This window comes from Phascolarctos cinereus, unplaced genomic scaffold (assembly GCF_003287225.1).
Source record: "Phascolarctos cinereus isolate Bilbo 61053 unplaced genomic scaffold, phaCin_HiC Scaffold_4;HRSCAF=312, whole genome shotgun sequence".
In the NCBI taxonomy this organism is placed as follows: domain Eukaryota; kingdom Metazoa; phylum Chordata; class Mammalia; order Diprotodontia; family Phascolarctidae; genus Phascolarctos; species Phascolarctos cinereus.
Window position 1 is genome coordinate 147,244,847 of NW_027555847.1, and position 15,692 is coordinate 147,260,538.

Sequence of the window (15,692 nt, forward strand, 5' to 3'; positions counted from 1 at the left end):
AGCCTTATTTTCCCCAAGGTGAGTTGAGATATGGGATGCTGCCAATGTTCTACCCACTACATTGTCAGAGAATTTGCAAAAGCACACTGTACCTCCAGACTTTTTAGCTAATTATCAGCCCAGCAGACCAGAGGGAAATTATCTTTCAAATTTGCCTCATTCTGACTACTTCACCCTGAAGGTATGCAGTGATTTTTTAAAAAAAATATTAGTTAGGCAACTATTTCAATGGAGAAAAATCAGATTTTAGAATCAGATATTAACTGTGAGAAACAGCATTTTTCAGGGACAGGAGTAGGCAACCTGTCTTGTTATTATCACATAAAGAGAGCTTCCACTCAGAAATGTACACTTTCTGAATATAATTGTTAGGGGAAAATTTGGAGGGTTGTATCTCCTCTTAGAAGTTAAGTGACTTGGTTAGTCACAAAACTAGTGGGTGTCAGAGGCAGGACTATGAACTCAGGCTTTCCTGGGTCCCAGGCCAGCTCTCTATCTGTTACGGCACAGGACAGAGCAGATATCAGTCTGCATTAGTTAGCAGAGGAGATTTCCCATACTGATCGAAGCACGGATCTGGATTTTTTAAAAAATGTATCTATAATTAGGAAAAGGCATGTGTAGTATGAAACATCATTTAAGGAATAAAAATATTTATTCCAATAGTCATCATCATAAAAAGCATTCTAGGAGGACAAGTAAGCTGGGGAACTTTGAAAGAAGCAAAATTCGAGGAATGAAGAATACTGTAGTACAAAAAGTATGGCCAAAAATACTGTATTTTTAACCAGCAAGATCATTTGGGGTATTATTATACAACATTAGTTTTTTTTCCAAAACTATTTCCCCATCCCCAAACAATAGACAATACATGCATTTGAATGACATTTTAAGAACAGCAAGTATGATTCTCTTAAATACTGCAAGTTAAAAATGTTTCTGACAAAACTCCCTAAATATACATGTCTCTAGTAAGGGCTTCCACCACAATGGCAGGTGAGGAGGCCAGCAATGGGTTGTGTTTTAGACCATCCTTTGAGGGGGGAAAATCCAGCAAGAACATTTCTTACAGTTCAATTCATCTGGATAACTTTTACATAATACCTCTTACCCTCTCCTTCTCTTTCCCCCTACTGAGACTCTGTAAATTTTTACTGAGAATCATCTGTCTCTCTTTACCTCCCATTTCTCTGCACCCCCTCTAGCAATCTTTCTTCTTCCATCCTCCCCACCCTAGCAAAGGGTTATATGAAAGTTATGGAATTCCCTTTATCCAGGAAAGACACCAATTATCCAAATGGATGTTTGAATTACTGATACGTGCCATTTCCTTTATACGGATATATTTTTTGTCTATAACTGAATCATTTGGAGGAGCGAATATATTATGTGGGGTGAGGACAAATCTACTCCTTTGAACATACAATCCTGAGAAACTAGTAAGACAAGTGTTTTCTACTGAACTAACAGTGGTAGTGGGGAGGACCAGCAGAGCGGTTTGTTCTCCTGTGAAAAAACAAAAGAGGGAAGTTTAGACAATATACCACAGAGGGATCATAGGTACTAAATGGTAAATGTCTGAATGTCCAAAGGAGTGTTTGCTAACTACATAGATCTAAACTTCCTTTTCTTTTCCTAGTTTGATGGTACTAAAATGAAATTTCAAAGACAAAGATAACCAGGATAGAGCTATTTATCGCTACATATGACGACAATATAGACAGACAGACATATTGTAACTATTTTTTTTTTAAAGAAACCATATGTGATTCAAACCAAAGACAGATCTTTGGAAAGCCAATTGAACATATGCTGTATATACCTTATTGGTTTTATTCATTATGGTGGTTGTTAATTGTAAAGTGGTTGGTAATCCTTAGTTTCAAGAACAGCAGCAATATACATTACAGTATTTGGGTAGACTTTATTTTGTATGTGTGTTAACATTATGCTAGGGTTTTTAAAAATCTTTTTTTTGTAATTTTTTATTCTTTTTGTGAAGAATTGAAAACAGAAGGTGATTAGGATAAAGTAACTTGAAGGTCATTTGCAATCAGTAGCTGGGAATCTTGCAGTATCATAGAATTCAGCCCTTTCTCCCCATTTAAAGTTTTTGCAAGTCATGCAGTCAGTTCTGACTGAGCTCCAGCATAAAAATCCCTGCCCCACTTCCAAACTCAAAACAACTGAAATTTACAATCATGTGGCAGTAAGATTTTTTTTTAAAGTTACAGTTCATACACCTTGACAATCAAGATCGTCTGAGTTATAAAAAGTAAATTGCCTGTTAGATGCATTATCTTCTCAATATGTCAGGACGGTGCCAGCCAATTTGTCCAGTAAAGGCATGAAAAAGTTAAGGTTTTTCTTAAAACATGTATGTATGCAATACAGATTCCTTGTGCTAGTGAATATTTAGAATATACAGGTTCCCAAGGAGGATTTTAAAAAATATTTTCACTCTATTCGTGACATTCAACAAGAGTTCTTTGTTACGGTAAAGTAAAAAGTCAACAGTTGTGGGGCTTATTCTTTTTTGTTTGTTTGCGTGTGTGTGTGTGTGTATGTTTCCCCTCAGTTTCTGGATTGAGGCACAAACTTCTGGACATAAGCTCTGTAAGGCATAGTAGAAACCACCAATTTGCAAATAACGAGTAATTCGCTGTGGGTGGGAACTGCTGTGTCACTCAAGAGGGGAAAAATGCTTTGTAAACTGGTACACTGTGATGTTGTGTTGAGTGAGTCATGAAATGGTGGCTTATCTTGGTATGCGGAAGAAAAAACAGTATTTTTCTTTTCTAAAACATTCCCAAGTCACCTCAACATTTGCCACAGGCTCCATTTACCTACAGCATCAACAGAAACATTCCAGTGGCACACTCTTAGACTCTCACAATCACAATAGAACTACTGAGCTTAAGTAAACTTTTTTTTATACAAAACTGAAAAGAATCCCCTCCCTCCCCTCAAGTCCCTTCAAAAATAAAACAAAAGAAAGGAAGATCCTTTGAACTCCATTAACTAGTGTGGATACAGTTCGGTTTATATTAATCACTGCAACCAGGGTGATCAATTTATTCCCTCATGAAGAGAAGGGATACTGTCATGCACCCTACGAGTAACAGTGAAGACACAGCCTCGGTTGTGCATAGCAAGTTCCATCCTAACTTAACAATGACCAATGCAACAAGCTTTGCTCATGTTTGTAGAGCTTTGGGATTGTGTATCACTGTCTACATCTAGGAGAGCTTTATTTATTAAATACAGTATCTCAAGTCCCTACAACTAACACTTGTGATGAGGTTGGATTTTTCCCACTGAAAGTATCCATGAGCCTCCACAGAGTTAGTGTGTGCGATAAAATTGCACCAAAGTCATCACCACATTTTGGAAGCAGTGGTGTATGGTCATTCAAAAATTTCCTTAATAGATTACAAGGGTTTCCAAAAACCACCTTTCTAATAAAGGCCATTAGGAAGCGACACTAAGTTAAGCTGTGCATGGGCCAAATAAGAATCTGATTTGTAGAAAAGCTAATTTTTCAATCTGGCTTCAGTGGGCAAAAATCCTACCGAGTTGATGTCCGTGTCTGTTATAGCTCCAATAGAACTTAGGCATTTTGCTGTGAAATGGCCGTTGGGTCTTAAAATAGGTAACATCTCTGCTCACAAATGTGCAAATGATCTTGGACAGCACAATGCTAGTACCGCTCTGAATGATAGAAAGTTTTTTTTTGTTTTGTTTGTTTTCTATATGGAAAAAAAAATCCCTAGTCAGAAATAAACTGACAACTTTACATTCTCCTCTCTTAAAAAAGTAAATAAAATAACATTATTCAAAATGTGAATTAGCTATAAGACAGACAATACAATTATATAGATACATATCAATATAGCACATTCAATCTGCCAAAAAAATTAATGATTACAAAGCCAGTATGGATGCTGCCATATATATATAGAGATGTATGTACAATGATTATAGCATTCATAATTGCACTATACCTACAACCAGTTTTTGTTTTAAATTTTAAATTACAGATGTTTTTGAGGGAGCAAAAAATAACTAACCTTTGTCTCTTGGGGTTGGGAGAGTTAAGAATGAAAACATTCTATTAAGGTTTATTAACTTTGGTACTCAACTAATACACCATTAATTTTTCCCCTCTCCTCTCTGATGCCCCAAGCAGTGATTTCTAGGTATGTGTATCCTAGGTCCTAATGGCATCCCAGCAAATCAGACCAGCATCATGGCTGGCTTTTGACTTTCTGGAAACTTTACTAGACTCATGATTAATCATTTTAAATCACATTTCAAGTCAAGCTGCTTCATAGAGGCTTATTGATATATGTGATTTCTTTTTCCTTTAGTTTTTAAAAAAATTGCACATTTAGAGTTCCAAAGTTCCTTCTCAACAGGTTCAATCACATAAGTAAATCTTCTATAGAACACTGAGAGGCTACTTTAGAGTTACACCCATTCATCTTCCCTAAATCCTTGGAACTAGTCACCACTTAAATAAAGATTTTGGAATTGGATAGGCAGTCAGTAACTTCCAATCTTACAACTAAAAGTTGCCATTATAATACTATAAACATATGTTCTCAGCTGCCTGACTCTACCTTAGAGGGAGTAACTGAGCAGAGTAAGACTGTATTCAAGTAAGGAGAACATAAGCAGAGTTCATGGTGCACCTCACAGCATGCATAAGCAGTGCTGTTCTAGGTGTCAAAAATGGAAAACTTCCATAAGGGCAAAGAAAATGGTGGACCATGAGAGCTGAATCTACTGTTATTTGTTGTCTGGCGGTTGTCTTAGCTGGTTCTTTCTCAACCAGTTCATTTTAGCTTTTCAATCTTGGTCACATTTTATATTTTATGATATTAGAATTTCTATTTTTATTTTATTTTTTTTATAAAAAAGCCAGTTTTGGCAACACAATTTTTATTTCCCAAAAGAAAGTATCTTAAAAGTGTGAAGCAAACACACTCAAAACCAAAAAAAAAAACAAACAAAAAACCAAAAAACAGGAAGAAAGATTGAAATAAGAAGGGAAAAGAAAAAGAAAAACAACCACCCTAACTAAGGTTCCAGGCTACAATCACTGGGGAATGTAGTGTCTGTTGGCATATTTGTTTGGCATCTGCAATTTTTTAAAAAGTCAAAAAGAAAAATGGCACACAGCAAGTCAATAGGAGGGTCACTTTTTTTTTTGTCTTTGCAATTACATTACTGTCTTCTGTGCATTTCTCTGAATCAGCAAAGTATGGCTGAAGGTAAAATCCCAAAGAAATGATACTTTACCATTTGAGGATTATTCAGGCCCAAAGTGAGAAAAGACAGTATCAAAAATCATATGGATTTTATACCCAGGTCAATAGTTTAAAAACCACAGTAGTAATACTTCTGATCCTTCAGAAAAAAGTACATACTGTTAAATTAGGTTCATGAATGATGGCTTAAGTTGAATGACATTTTTTTCTGTCTATATCAATCACTCAAGAAAAAAAATACTGAGGAATACAACTGGGGAAAGAAGGCTATTGTAACCTCAGAAAAATCAAGAGAGAGAGAAAAAAACAGGCAAGGAAAGGGAGGGAATAAACTCTTTATACTCGTTATCAAAAAAAATAAAATAAAATAAAAAAAGAAAAACCCAAACCCCTATCCTTTGTGAGTGCATTATTGAGAATTTAAAATACATTGCATCACAAGGTTTTGCCTAAAAAAAAGAGAGAGGAAATGTGCTGGAAATGTACTTCAGCGTCTTTTGTTTTTCCTTCTCGTAGTTTAAATAAAATCATAATATTTACTACAAACTCTGTGGACACTTGCACAGAGTCCAGGACAGCAATAAATTAGTATTATGCAAATTGTTTTTCACAGATAATACAGTCCCTCTTGTATTCATCAATTGGCCTCAAGGTTTAGAAAGGAAAGGGAAAGAGGCACGTCTAGACACGTTTATGAGGCACATCTAGACCAGGTTGTACTCCTTCAGATTTAACTGTAGGATGGTGTCCTTGACGGCAGCAAAGACAAAACGGATGTTTTCGGTGTCTGTGGCGCATGTGAAGTGGGAGTAGATAATTTTGTCACTGTCTGGGTTCAGATCTACGAACATCTTCAAGATGAATTCTCGTGCTGCTTGCGCATCTCGCTGGGGTCCTGTGAGCCAAAGGACAAAGGGAGAGGTTAGTTTTACCTGAGTAATATTTCTTTCTTATTACTTCCCTTCAAGAGTTCTGAAAGATGTGGTACCATCTGAATAGAGCCACAACTAGCAAATTTTTCAACTGGAGTGACAAATGTGGAGGAGTGAAGGTAGGGGCAGTGGCAAGTTGTGAACTTTGTCTGTGGGTATAGGTGAAGATGCCAGAGACAGTGTAGTCTGGCCCTTAGCCTCATGGGGTTTGGAATGGCACAAGTGAGAGAGGGGCTCCGTGGCAATATGATTCCTGGAGACTGTGGCCCAGGGTTGTACCTACAATGTTGCGATGTGGCAAAGCAGCCAGAAATGAGGTGGGAGAATGGTGAGCCACACAGACAAAGTGCATCCTCCCAGAGAAGACACATGCCCTCCTCCCTAGGGGAAGAAGCTGTCTCCCTGCCACGGGAGCACCTTGGACCAAAATTTCATTTGCCCCACACTTGTTATGAATCTATATCTGATATCCATGCAATTTATTCAATTATTCAAAAGCATTTATCAAGACCTGTAAACAATAATGAATGAATTGAAAGATTCATGAAAAGGCTTATATGAACTGCTGCAGAGCAAAATAAACAAGAAAACAATACACCCAATGACTACAACTATACGAATGGAAAGGCCAAGAATAGCAAAGCCAGCGAACCTAAATGTAGCGATTAAGCTTGGCCTCACGGATTATAAGAAGGTTGCCTTCCTTCTTTGTAGATAATATCAGATTCTTTGGGTCTATAGGTTAGTTTCGATGAATTTCCCCCTCTTTTTCTGTTAAAAGAGTGGGAGAGGAGGGAGAGTAATACACTGGGAAATTCAAGTTATATATAAAAAAATCAATAAAATTTCATTTAAAAAAGACCGTGACACATACACATCCACCATTAGCTATAAAATAGAAAAAGTCATGTTCACCATACTTATGAAACTTGCAATCTAGACAAATATTACTTTAAAAAAACAAAAGGGAATAAAAGTGCATTACAAAGTACATAAAAATACAGAGGAATGCAGAGACACAGAGAGAGAAAGAGACAGAGAGAGAGAGAGACAGAGAGACAGAGAGAGAAATTTAAGAGATTTGCTCTGAATCACACATAGAGTTTCATAGATTCACTCTCTATTAATTTCTTCCCAGGCCTAGCTACACATTTCAAGTGAACTTAATCATGGAACACTTTTTGAAGAGGTGAAAGGTCTTGAAACAATGACATGGACTAGTGCTGTTGAGTTGGGAAGGTCTTTTAGGTTGGGGGAAGTCTATGAGCAAAGCCACAGAGGTGAAAATGAACAAGATATACTCATAAGCTATTTAGTAGAGTGTCTTGGCAGAGAGGTGAAGAATAACAGCAGAAATGAGAGGTGTGGGAAAAATAAAATTAATAAGCATTTATTATGTGACAGGCACACGTGCTATGTGCTAATCGCAAAGAAAGGCAAAGACAGTCCCTTCCCTGAAGGAGCTATGATCTAATGGGGGAGATAACATGCAAACAACTATGTATAAACAAGATCTATATAGAGGATAAATTGGAGATAATCACAGAGAGAAGGTACCACTAGCATTGAGGGACCCCAAGAAGTCAATAGATAAGAAGTCACAAATACAAGGCTGAAGAGTTTCTACATGATCTGAGATGTCATATAAAAGCATTATGGGGGTTCCACTAAAATCTTTCCTGACAACACCATTTTGAACATACCATCAAATGGATACCATTACCTTCTAAAAGCAGGCCTGTTATATATTAGCACAACTAACATTCCTCTACAGAACCACTTTGTAAATTACTAATGTCTACAAGAACATTGTGTTTTAAAAAAAATTCACTATGTGACAGCCAGTACTTTAAAATACTTATAAAGATAGGATTTTAATTTTTTTTTAATCATGTTCAACACTAGGACATGAAGACACTGGAGGTTTTAAAGTTTACTCACTCTTCAGTTTCTTAAAACTTTTAGATCAGGAATTTTTAACCTGGAATTCACGTCTGTCTGTCTCCATTTTGATAATCATTTCAATATAATTGATTTCCTTTGTAATCTCATGTTTTTTATCTATTTAAAAATATTATTCTGTAAAAGGGTCCAAAGGCTTCACCAACTAGCAAAGGGGATCTATCACATACAGAAAAGGTTGAGAATCTATATCAGATAACATATAATACTTTCAAATCATCTGCAATGCAACAAATGAATTAATTTAATTCTGTATTTATTTAGCACCCATTATGTATAAGGAACTGTGGTAGGTATTGGTGGTTCTTGTCACCACTCTCCCGTTTACTCATTTCCAATTTCCACTCACTTATACTCTGCAAAAATCCTACTCTGATGCACCCATGTGACCCTGGATCCTTGAAGGCTATACCTGTGGACTGCATACTCTGACAGATTCTACAAGGTGTCACGAATGATCTTTGTAGTAGACTTGGTCTGCCTTCCAAGGGCTAGCTTGGCTAAATATGGATAGAATAATTATCAACAGGTTAGCCATGAGGTGGTGAATTCTTTGGCTACAGGAACCAGTGAAACAACAACAATAAAAAATACAAAATCATGCATTCTACATCTGCAGTAATGGTAGAGTAGCGGCAGGAGAGAGGGCAGAGGGGGCAAAGAATAGCAATATGTAGCCCAGAAATTGCCTCTGTCAGCAAACATCTGATCTTTCGTCAATCAGAGAAAATGGAAACCAATGGTAATGCTGGTTTCAAATATACACTCACTTTGAAAACATAATAGAGTAGGATGATGAAAGATTATGAACAATATTACTTCACAAAACAGTGAAAGTCATGGGGCAGGGTGTGTGTGTGTGTGTGTGTGTGTGTGTGTGTGTGTGTGTGTGTGAGAGAGAGAGAGAGAGAGAGAGAGAGAGAGAGAGAGAGAGAGAGAGAGAGAGAAAGAATTAGTTTGAAGAAATCTTGGTATGAGACCCAATTAGAAAAAACAGATATAATAAGCACTTATAGATGAAACTAGAAGGAAGGTAACAAATAGATGGGAAATGAAACAGATTTGCTATTTTTTTCCCAATAGTGATTTGTTCTCATCATTGATGACTTTGGGAGTACCACATTTAGACAAAATACTTCAGCTCATAATGCTATGTGATGCAATGAAAATGACACTTCAAAGGTAAAGTCAGGAAAATCAGCCAACTACTTCCAGTACACATGAAAGACATTTTTATTGAAGGAAACATAGTTTTGAAAACACAAAAGTATTACTTTTTAAGATACCAGAGATTAAAAAAAACATGGATGGTATTATTACCAAAAAATGTAATTGAGAAGAAATCATCAGCTACCAAGTCATATTTTTTTCTTTAAAATCCATGATAAGGAATTGTATATATATCAAGGGTACAGAAATATTAAAGAAATATGAAAAGGGAATGGTTAGTCTTTTGAAGGACAATTTTCTAACAAGAGAAAACATTTCTGTTAGTCATACGATTGATGAAGAGGTATAAGAAATAAGGAGCTTGTTATGTGTAATGTTTGTTGATTATGAAAAAGAAAAAAAGACAAAAGCTTTGACTAGATAGCCTTAATAGTTTTCTCCTAATAGGGTGTCTTCCATATACATGTCAAGATTTATATAAGATCCTTTGAAAGATGCAATCCATAGTGATAATTATATTAATGATCCTCTGATTATCAAGTGAGGTATAAGATACAGCTGACTAAAGAAGTTCACCAGAGTCAATGAGGATATTTTCCCCAGAATCTAAGAGGGAAAGGGGTTTCTCTTCCATAAAATTTGAAGACTGGATTAAATTATTTTAAGGCCCTTTCTAGTTCTAAATCTTGGTGAAGATCTCCAGAAATTTCTGCTTACAGCTGACATTGTGATGATTATATAAAGCACTAGAAACTTCTTCATGAGATCTCTAAGCATTTAAAAGTGACCATAAAAACCTCTTGCCCAGAATACGACATGAATTTGGATGGGATTGTGTTAGTCCATCAGACAGAGTGTGTGTGTGTAAGAGACAGCAGGCTGGATTGTATTTAGGAAATGAATTGCAAGGGCAGTAGAATCCTGTTATTAACCTGGGTTGCTCCTTGACATAATACCTTATATTTATGACACTAATATTCCACCAATACTGCTATATGGCTATGACTCATGGAGTAAGACAGTCCCAGAAGAACTGAAATTGTGGGTGATGCCAAGGGCAATGGAGAAATACAGGATGGTTGCATGTAGGCATCATATTTCTAACAGGCATTTGCTTACCAAAAAAATGGCATAAAAGAGATCATGTGAGGATTGTATAAACAGAAAAAGAGGTAGGTTAGTCATATAGCAAGACTGGGGATGACAAACAGATACCAACATGGGCCATACGCCACAGCAGAGCCCATGACATAGATGTCAGACAGCTCCTCTATGAAGGATTCATGGAAAGACATGACAGGAACAGCCCAGAATTAGAAGGCAAATGGCATTGAAATGAGTACTTTTGCAGGGCATAGCCCTATTGATGAGCTCATGGACCTACTGAGATATGGAAGCATATACTTAGTTTTGCCTTTAATTCCTAAAACAGAACTATCCTAAATATATATAGGACATGTTGTTTCACTTTCCTTTCATATATTAGTTTTATAGATTGATTTTTATAACATTCTCCAGATATAAGCCATTCCACAAAGTGGGTTTCCAGATAAAACTGTAATTATTTTGTAATTACTTCCCTAGTTTCTCAAACTGAGTATGGTATGTAGAATTTAACCTTTTCCTGATGAATTAAGTCATTACCAGCCTACAGTGCTTTTTTTGAGTTGTGTCTGCCTTTAAAATCTTTCTCTGTTCTTCCTCGTTGCTTTCACTAGGCTTATTACCCTTTCCTAATTGTCTGCTTCTAATCTAATAAAGGCTAGGGAACCAGAAAATCAAGACTATTCAAACTGTGTCTAAAATGAGAACAAATGGGCTCTGACTGAGGACATAAATAATGTGCAGGGGTTTCAGTGCATGTACTTTGTGACACCTATTTTAGTGATTCAGACCTTCTTTACTCTCTCCCTTACTTCCTGGTCCCTGACAATGTTGTGCACAGACAAAGCTACCCGATAGGTGACTCTGGATAATTCAGGTGTTATACTACATTTTGATTTTCTTGTCTTATATACTTTATCTTCAAGTTTAAACTCCTAAAGATCAAAGATTTCACTGAGGTAGCTTTTCTGTTCTTATAATGATCAGGACAATAATATAACACCATTAGGTATTCAAGATGGTGGGATTTAGGGCTCAAGATATTTCCTGATTGGGAAATTGAAGGTCAAAGAAGTAAAATGGCCAGCTTAGTGTTACACAAGGTGGCAAGTAAATTCAAACGCAAGCCTACTGATTATAAGATTCTAGTGTTGTTTCTTCTTCTTCTTCTTTTAGAATTCTGATTAGTTTTATGTCCAATCTTGGTTCCAGATGACTAAGGATAAATCACTTTTCCCTTGACAGAGAGAGTACACTATGCATGTAGAAGGTGACATGTTATCCCCCATTGTGGTTTTGTTTAACTGTGTGTGCGTGTGTGTGTGTTGGGTGGGGCAGTGTATCAGAAACTAAGAATGGTATTAAAAAACAGACTAGAAGGCATTATAGCATAATCGCTAAAAAGCTGACTCTGTAGGCAGGAAGACCCGAGTTCAAGCAATATTCCTCACAGGTACTGGCTGTGTAACTCTGAGCAAGTCACTTAACCTCTTGGTGCCTGGAGAACTCTCTAAGACTGAAAGTTGCAGGACAGGTGGCCAGGACATTACTCACAGATGCAGTGAAATCACAAGTATCTTACATCTCCAAAGTATTTTGCAGCTAAGTCAGAATGTGAAGTGACCCAACCATAACAATAACCAGAAGGAAGGGGACTTTGAGTATCTGCTCTTACAAATGCTTTCTCCATGGTTAGCATTGTCTAATCACAGGCATGCTGCTGGAGGGAGGCAGCAAGGGTTGTTTCAAAGCAGTCCCTGGGCACAACGGCTCCACCAATGCTAGCAGAGATAATGGATGACCTTCTAGAGCCCTGAGATCATCATGGCAGGCCCAGGATGCTGTGAGGCAGGCTTTTCCTAATACATCACATCACATCCCATTTAATAAAGACTTTTTCATAATATTACAGGATGGATAGGCATAAGGACAGAATAGTTTCCTTCCCCTTTTCTTTTCAGGAGGACAGTGTATAAACCAAATTTCAAGTTTTAGATCTAAATGATGAATAAGAATTTTTACCCAGAAATCAAGTAGCTTGAAACAATCTCTACCTACAATTACCCAGAAATAAACTGCTAGGTGCTACTTACGTCAGCAGTGGAAAGCAGACTGGATTTAAGGTCAGAGCACTAGGGTTCAAATTCTCTGCTTGCTTATTGTCTTGTGACCTTAATTACTTAACCTCTCTGGGTCTCAATTCCTTATCTATAAAGTGAGAAAATTGGGCTAGAAGACCTGAAAGACCCCCTTCAGCTCTAAATTCTATGTTTCTAACTCTGTGCCACCTCACCTCCAATTCCCTGCCATACCCCCAATCTGCCTCTATCATGAAGATCATCTATGGGTGATCTGTGTCGGAAAATAAGCTACGAAAAAGAGAAGCAGCTACTGTAAGGAGGGTGGAAGACAGAGTGATGGCTGGCTCCTGGGCAGGGCATGTAACTGAATCATGGAATGCTGGAGCTAGAAGGGACCTTCAAGGTCATTTTTTTTTTTTGGCTAGGCAATGGGATTAAGTGACTTGCCCAGAGTCACACAGCTAGTAAGTGTTATGTGTCTGAGCCCAGATTTGAACTCAGGTCCTCCTGACTCCAGGGCAGGTACTCTATCCACTATGCCACCTAGCTGCCCAAGATCATTCTAATACTATTAGCTCCCTCCTCTTCAGATGAGGAAACAGGCCCGGAGGGGGAATCCGCTTGCCTAAAGCTATACTTCACTTCCTCACACTGTCTGAAATGCCAAGATCATGAATTAACCAGCATCTACTACTAATGCCTCAGTTTCCTCATCTATAAAATGAGCTGGAGAAAGAAATGGCAAACCAGTCTAGTATCTCTGCCAAGAAAACCTCAAATGGGGTCATGAAGAGTCAGACACAACTGAAATGACCAAGTGGCAACAGCTTCTAAAAATGGAAATACCTCATAGAAAGTAAAAAGGGCTTTTTTTCCCCTTTTGGACATTTATAGATTTAGAGCTGGAAGGGACCCGAGAGGTCATCTAGTCCAGATCTCTCATTTTACAGATGAGGAATGTGAGGCTCACATAAGACAAGTGACTTGTCCAAGGTCACAAAGGTAGTAAGTATCAGAGACACAATTTGAATTCAGGCCCTCTGGCTTTAGAGCCGGTGGTCTTGGCACTATATCTTGATATGTGCCATAGTTTAAATGAATTTGATCAAGTTTATTTCCATCCAACATCTAGCTGAGACTACCAGTACTGGAGAAAAGGAATTTGGATGGGAGCAAAGGACTGTAAGTAATTTAGGAACGTAGAGTACTCAGAATGGTAGAGTATGGGAAGGAGGTTGACAGAAGTGGGCTTAGGGTAAGGGTGTGAATGAAGAACCCAGGTCCCTGAGGGTCTGAAAAGGGGGTATTTAGAAGCAGCGGAAGGGTTCAAGAGGGATAGGGGAGGGAGTCAAAGTGAAAATTTAACAGTTTCAAAATGTTTCCCTGGACCAAACCTCTACTGAAGAAATGAAAACTCTCTTCCTCCTCTGTCCTGAACCATTGTAACCTTTTTTTCCCAGGATCCAGAACTTGGACTCCTATACTACGAGTTCTCTCTCTCTCTAAACACATATTTAAAATTTACAAATGCCATACACACACACACACAAAATTTTTGATACATATATATTTTTTTCTTGCTCTAAATCTGTGATTTTATCCATGTGAGGAACTCTCAGTATGAAAACTCCCTTTACTGATGTAGATCAGCAATTCTTCTGTACCATTTAGAGAGATACATGAAGCACTGAGTGATGATGTGACTTTTCTATGATCATGTAACTAGTACATGTGAAAAGCTGGAATTGAATCCAAGTCTTCCTGACTGGGTAATGATAAAGATCATACCTTTGTCCACTACAATAGGTTATTATGCCATCAATTTATTAATAGCACTATGATAGAATATTAATTATCCCATTAACTTATTAATATGTTATTAATAGTATTATAGTATTATGGAATGTAGCATTAGGTAGTGTGAATAAAGGGCTGGCCTCGGGAAGCAAGAAGGCCTGGTTAGGGTACTGCCTCAGATACCAGCTTTGTGTGATCATGTTCAATTGTTTAATGTCTCAGTGATCCAGGCACTATCTAAGATAATAAATTATGGACAAACCGCCAAGCTGAATCTGAGAAGGGGATTTCCATTCTGGGAGTACCTTATTCATTACAGGTCCAGACTCCCCATTATGGTTTTAATGTGTAATGACATCACCTTATAATACTATTAATACTACAGTTCAACTATGGAATGGATTAAATAGGGTCTAGTTAGTTGATCTGGAAGTTTAATGACCATTTACTGTTTCAAAGGAACATTTTGATATACCAACAACTTGCCTAGAAACTTTGAATACAACCCTTTCTTAAGCCAAGGGTTCTTCATACAAATACAGCTGAAAATGCCAGCCAGTATTTGTGAGTGGAGCTCATGAGAGCAAAGAGCCTTTTCAAAATTGTGCAATTATTATCGCATGTTGATCACGCTAGGAGTTTTTACTTGATGCCCCACTGCTTCTGGGACTAATAAAGAAAATAGGGGCAGCCAGGTGGCGCAGTGGATATGTTGTGGGCTGAGAGGTTGCAAGGTTGTGACCTCTCAAAGACCGGAGTACAGGATGGGTCGTCTGGAATGAATTCACAGACTCAAGCATTCTTTAATTCAAGGTGGCAAAGATTTATTGTTACGCTTTTCAGCGGGCAAGGATTCTTAAAGGATCCTTCAACCTTAGAGAGGTACAGGTAAAGTTTATATAGGATAAAATACAATAAAACATGTGCCACATATGCTAACTAGGGGATTCAGGGTGGGATTAGGGAGTGGTTAAGGAGTGGTCAGTTCTCAATTGAAACTCAAGATAAGAAAAGTCCCATTATTCAAGAGAGTATCTGGTCCCAGACGTGGGCCCAGTGATAACAAACAGGAAGAAAACTGATCAGCTCTATCTGGTCCTGGAATTTGCTGACACAGGAAGGGGTGTTTTTAGTTCACTCAGAGAGAAAAAGATTAATTTAGGTTTTTGGCTCTTATTGGGGCTCAGTTGATCTTAAATGAATATCAAGGGACAGTGTTTCTGAGGCTAGGGAGAAACTGGGGTCCAAGTACAAGCACCCAGTCAGATAGAGTGCTTAACCTAGAACCAGGAAGCCTCATCTCCATGAGTTGAAATCTGGCCTTAGATATTTACTAAGTGTGACCCTGGGCAAGTCAATTAACCCTGTCTGCT

General features: G+C 37.7%; 1 protein-coding gene across 1 annotated transcript in view; it reads right to left on the minus strand.

The window, feature by feature from the left end:
- Window positions 1–761: 761 nt before the first annotated feature.
- Window positions 762–15,692, minus strand: part of LOC110214560 (guanine nucleotide-binding protein G(q) subunit alpha) — a 411,313-nt gene continuing 396,382 nt past the window's right edge. Inside the window, exon 7 of the mRNA XM_020995540.2 lies at window positions 762–6,168. Coding sequence (XP_020851199.1) covers window positions 5,978–6,168 — 191 coding nt within the window. The 3' untranslated portion in view covers window positions 762–5,977. The remainder of the gene's footprint in view (window positions 6,169–15,692) is intronic.